Source organism: Ruditapes philippinarum, unplaced genomic scaffold (assembly GCF_026571515.1).
Source record: "Ruditapes philippinarum isolate M1 unplaced genomic scaffold, ASM2657151v2 ctg587_1_1_1_1, whole genome shotgun sequence".
Classification (NCBI taxonomy): domain Eukaryota; kingdom Metazoa; phylum Mollusca; class Bivalvia; order Venerida; family Veneridae; genus Ruditapes; species Ruditapes philippinarum.
The window spans coordinates 459921-465860 of NW_026860903.1; the positions used below are offsets into that span (position 1 = coordinate 459921).

The 5940-nt window shown below is 34.8% G+C and overlaps 1 protein-coding gene across 1 annotated transcript; it reads left to right on the forward strand.

Moving 5' to 3' along the window:
* Nucleotides 1-274: 274 nt before the first annotated feature.
* On the forward strand, nt 275-5680 carry LOC132713842 (L-threonyl-[L-threonyl-carrier protein] 4-chlorinase-like). Its single transcript, XM_060696522.1, has 7 exons — nt 275-366; nt 589-736; nt 2094-2176; nt 2542-2634; nt 2984-3081; nt 4771-4936; nt 5415-5680. Exons 2-7 carry the CDS (start codon nt 591-593, stop codon nt 5630-5632), a joined length of 804 nt encoding a protein of 267 aa, XP_060552505.1. The 5' UTR covers nt 275-366; nt 589-590; the 3' UTR covers nt 5633-5680.
* The last annotated feature ends 260 nt before the right edge of the window (nt 5681-5940 follow it).

A 5940-nucleotide genomic window follows, 5' to 3' on the forward strand; every position in this document is an offset into this window, starting at 1 on the left:
TCAGTTTCAAAGTTATTCTTGAATGTTTTATATAATCTTAATTTGTTTCTACCAGAGCCATTTCGGCCTGATTCTTGATTAACAGTACAGTTCCAATTATGAATGTAATCTTCCAGTACTTTAGGCAATATAATATTAAACAACTCTTGTTTTTGTATCGGATTTTCAACATTGCAAAATCGTTCCATATTATACTTCTTAAACAACGTACAGACTTTAAAATTCCAATTCTTACATCTGTTACCTGACTTATTACTTGCCCATAAAAATTGTAATAGTTCTCCGAGATATCCTTGGGTAAATATAAGGGGAACAACTCTGTTTACTCTGTTACGAATAACATTATATTAAAATATTAAATACAAGGTAAGTGCACTGTATCTCGCAATCTAACTTTTCTTTTGACGTATTTTAATTGTTTATTATGTTGTGTTCGGATAAAATATAATAACGCTTATTTATTTTATGAAAACTTGAGACGAAATATAAATAGGGATAAAGTTTAAAAATGAGAACAAATGTGTGTGTTAATTTGTGTACGAATAACTTTTGTAATACTATCTCAGACACCTATTTGTAAAATGTTAGATATGGATGATAACCAGGTGAAGAACTTCAACCGAGATGGTTTCGTTATTGGGTTAGATGTGCTAACAGCGGATGAGGTTGCATTTTATTTAGAATCATTTCTGGCATACGAAGAAAGACTTGGTGGGAAGGTGACAGGTGCTTATAGGTATGAATCTTCTATCTTCCACTAATGTCAAATCCCTCGCGAGGAGGTAGACATGAATCTTACTAAAAGTAATTCCACTGTGGTCCAAAAGTCTAAAATATATGAGCCACGCCATGACAAAACCAACATAGTGCGTTTGCGACCAGCATGGATCCAGACCAGCCTGCGCATCCGCGCAGTCTGATCAGGATCCATGATGTTCGCTGTCAGTTTCTCCACTTGTAATAGAGTTGGTAAGCGAACAACATGGATCCTGATCTGGATCCATGCTGGTCTCAAAACGCACTATGTTGGTTTTGTCGTGACGCGGTCAATTATATCATTTGAACTTGTTACATAGATCAGCTAGGGCACTTAGAACAGAGATGTATGCAAACGAAAGTAAAGAAGTATACAAAGAAATAAATTGAAAATCGTATTTGGGAGCTATTCTTACCCTGGTTTGAGTGAAAAGCGTTGCAACGCTTTTCAGTTGTTTTCATTTTACAATTTAAATGATTATTTTAGAAATACAAATTAAGCAAATGATCTGATTGTTTTACACAAAAGTTATTTGTCTGGGCCTACACCGAATTAAGCATTAATCTCGAAACATTATTTCCAGTCCCGTCTTGTATAAAACCATGCATCAGTGGAGTCCTTTAAACTGTCTTAAAAAGTCATAGAATATTTGTTAAATTAGTTCATTGAAAATATTATTGTAGATCTGAGTGACGATAATTTGCTGAATATATTTATGAAAAGCAAATGTGCGTGTCATTTTATGGCTCAATCTTGCTATCTTGATCTCCATTTTCCCGATGTATAAAGTAAATATATCTAGAACTACAACCGCTAAAATGTTGTTTTTTACCGTCAGTAATTTTATTTATATCAATTAGATAGACGAGTGAATGTTTTAAGCGACTTATATTCAAGTTTACTCGTTCTTTCAGTATCAAATGAAGATGTTTTCATGGAAATTATGGTCTTGATTTCACATTGATGAAAAGTATAAGAAATAAAACGGTAAAACTGGCGTGGTCTAAATTAAAGTAATAAAGTCAACGAATAGATTCATTTGAGCCGCGTCACGACGAAACCAACATAGTGCGTTTGCGACCAGCATGGATCCAGCCCAGCCTGCGCATCCATGCTGTTCGCTTACCAACTCTATTACAGGTAGAGAAACTGATAGCGACCAGCATGGATCCTGATCAGACTGCGCGGATGCGCAGGCTGGTCTGGATCCATGCTGGTCGCAAACGCACTATGTTGGTTTTGTCGTGACGCGGCTCATTTATCTAACACAGAAATGTAACGGATCGAAAGTATACATTTGGCGTTTCTTTAATTGCATATGTTTACAATGTTCCAGGTTCAAATCTCACCTCTTACTTCCCTGGATGCACCAGCTTGTTACTCATCCAAACATTCTACAAATTGTTAAGCAAATATTTGGTAAGGCACAGAAGCTTGTAAATGTTTTTTAATGAATTGAAAAACCTTTGATATAAGCTATACGGTTCAACAACTGTAACATGTTCAGCGTTTGATATAGGCTATACGGTTTATTAAGTAATATATGTTAAGCGTTTGATATTTAAAATGCTAAACGATTCATGATCAATGTAACGGACAAGTTTTTTTATGTAGTTTTGGCGACACCTTTACCAGCATATCCTAATTATGTTTTTAAAACTTCTTTACTTATCTATGGTACTTTTACGAGTGAATTACACTTATATGGTGTTAGCTCTGAATACATAAATGTTAAGCAGTTTTCTTCATCTCAAACTACCGCTATTACTGTTTTTTTTCTTTAGGTCCAGATATTCTTTGCTGGTCGACAGATTTGTTTCCGAAAGATCCAGGAACGGGTAAAGTATGTGCCTGGCATCAAGATGCCACATATGTAGGTATGTTATCTACTATTTTCTCTAAAAGTTTATTGATTTCTGTCATTAAAAATATGATGAAATTGGACGGAGTGTGGAAAATAGAAAAGATATGATCAAAGTTGTTTCATTGAAAAGTGTCGGACTGAGAGAAAATAGTTTATAATTAAATTCAGAGTTGAGGTTAGGCGATTCTTATGCCGAACTATTGTCCTGGATATAAATACAATTATCCTTCCCGTAACTTAATTAAAAACATAATTTTGTGCTACTTATTTAAAAAGCCTTAAAGTCTTAGAAACACGACAGAATTACAACGTACACTATTGTATATTTGATTGTTAAGATCTATTAATGTATATGCATATAGGAATGGATCCTCCTGATGCACTTACCGTATGGGTTGCTCTAACAGAATCTAATCTACAAAATGGCTGTGTGCAATTTTCAAAAGCAAGTCATCTGAAGGTATTTCATACAAAATACATATTCATATTTGAGTGTGGGAATAAATTTACACATGTTCATCTATTATTTAAAGAGCATGACGGGACTTCAGAATTATTAACTACAATTTATCAACAAATTTGTAGTGTCGCTGACAGAACTCTTAAAACTTGCTTGAAATTCAAATTAAATTGATTTCTTGTCATCAAATTATATAAGGAATATAATGTATTGAAATGATGAAAGTTGAAAGTTGCGTCCAGTGAACATCGCTTTTCCTTGTTGAATTTTGTTTTTGTATTTGCTGTATAGTTATCGTATATAAAAACTAAGGAGGGAATAACCTTTGAACAATGGCCCCTCGGAATGGAAAGAAATGAAAAAAAGTTGCACATATTATCAATTACAAAACAAAATCTAGATATGCCCGTGTGTTACGACAGCCGGTGTTTGATGTCTTTTTCTTGTATATATCATGTAAATTATATTTCGAAAAAAACAACAACAAACATTTCGTTAAGCACATATTAGCTCACCTGAGCTAGCTCAAGGTGAGTATCGAGGATCGTTGAATGTCCGTCTTCCGTCCACATTTAGCTCTTTAACAATCTAATGGTCACATTTTTGTCTCAATCGTCATCAAACCTGGTCAGGATACTTGTCGGATGAGTTCGAAAATGGGTCATCTTGGATGAAAAACTAGGTCAAAGGAACTTAAAATAGAAAAATCTTGTTGACACTCTATTGGCTATTGTTTTGATCAAAATATCCAGAAAATTGGTCAGATCAGTTGTTTTGATGATTTCTAGGTCAAGTTCGAATATGGGCCTCTTATGATCTGAGTAGTTTTGATCTAAAAAAAACCACCTGAAAATCGGTCAGAAAAGCTGTATTGATGATTTCTAGGTCAACTTAGAATATGGGTCACCTAGGGTCAAAAACTAGGTCACAAAGCTTAAATATGGAAAACGCTTGTTAACACCTAGATGCTACTGTTTTGATCCAAATATCCTAGAAATTAATCAGAAAGGTTGTTTTGATTATTTCTAGGTCAAGTTCGGATATTGGTTACCTGGGGGTTAAAATCTAGGTCACACAGCTCAAATACACTAGAAGCTACTGCTTTGATCCTAATATCCAGGAAATTGGTCAGAAAAATTGTTTTGGCGATTTCTAAGTCAAGCTCGAATTTGAAGTCAAAATCTAGGCCACACAGCCCAAATATTTGAAAACCTTCGTCCTTGTTAGCACTCTAGGGGCTACTGTGTTAGTCCAAATATCCTGGAAATTGGTCAGAATGGTTGTTATGATGATTTCTAGGACAAGTTAGAATATGGGTCACTTGGGGTCAAAAACTATGTCACATAGCCCAAATATGGAAACACCTTGCTAACACCTTGCTAATGGGATTCTGTTCCAGTCTAAATATCCTGAATATTGGGATTGAGCTTTCATAATCAGGTGAGCAATGTCAGGGCCATCATGGCCCTCTGGTTTCTTATAGTAGCGTTTAGATTTACAACTTCATTAATAAAGGCAAAACATCGGCTGTCGTCACAAACGGATATATCTGCTTGTTGTGTACACATACCGGTCTGTTACAGTGGTCGGTTTAAGATCCTTATATTCTAACATCAGTGTAAACAGTAAATAATCCTGTCTGATATGCAAGAAAATAGATAAACAAAAATTTATTGTTAATATATTTAGGGTCAGATGGAGCATAATAAAACGTTTGCCGATAATTCCATGTTGTTATATGGTCAAGAAATTCCAGTAGAAGTAGACGAATCGTCGATTGCTCACGCTGTCCTGAAACCAGGTCAAGCATCTTTACATCATATAATGACTGTACATGCTTCGGGCCCTAATGAAGGTATCTCCTATGTTTTAATTCCTATGTCAGCGGCATCGATAATTTGAGTAGATCTTAAAATTTCAACGTCTAATATATGATGCTCTTCAATATTCATTACATGCGACTCAATTTGTCCGCATATATCATGTTACCGAACCGTAATTGAACGTTGGTAGAGGGCTATCAACATAAATTTCAAAAGGATTTTATTATCATATATCAAGGATGAATACCTAGATTAAGAAAGTGAATGATAACTGGATTGTTATCGTCCTTCGATGATGTTGAGTTTTATGAATGATAAACAATTTTTATTGAAAAAAATCATTTACATAATATTAAACAATTTTTTATTGCTAAATATTTTCTGCATTTCTAGTAAATGGTCAAAGTACATAAGGTTGGGTGTCGTAAGATTTATCCTGATACCAAGGTTTTAAAGAATTGACGGATTAATGAATTACCTATTGTCACTACGAACATTTTTTTATGACAGGTAATGCACGACGTATCGGCATTGCTATAAGATACTGTGGTGCTTATATCAAGCAAAAAGAAGGGATTGGAGATTCAGCTATGCTAGTGTGTGGTAAAGATCGCGGTAATTTCCCACTAGAACCTGCTCCAACTGCAGAATTCGGAACACAGGAAGTGGAGGCACACAGAAAAGCTGTCGGGGCAGTTGGTCCAGAAGACCTTATCAAAATTAAATAACTACAAATTGTATGCTTTCAGTTAGAAAATAAATGATGATTTCTTTAACGGACTTGTCTTGGATGAAACATGTATTAGCTTATGAAATTACTGGACAGCAATGCTTCCTTACATTTTATGCTTTCACTCAACGAGTAGGTAGAAATTTGCTAACTGTCCATCCCGCTGTCTTACTCAGCTCTCACGCTGTCTGTCCATAAACTTACAAAATAGTGGAATGTTGGAGCATATGTGTCTTTTGGACTCATTTCTTTAATGACCTCTGCCTTTAAAGTAATTATTCTCCAACCATAAAAAATAGTTAATAT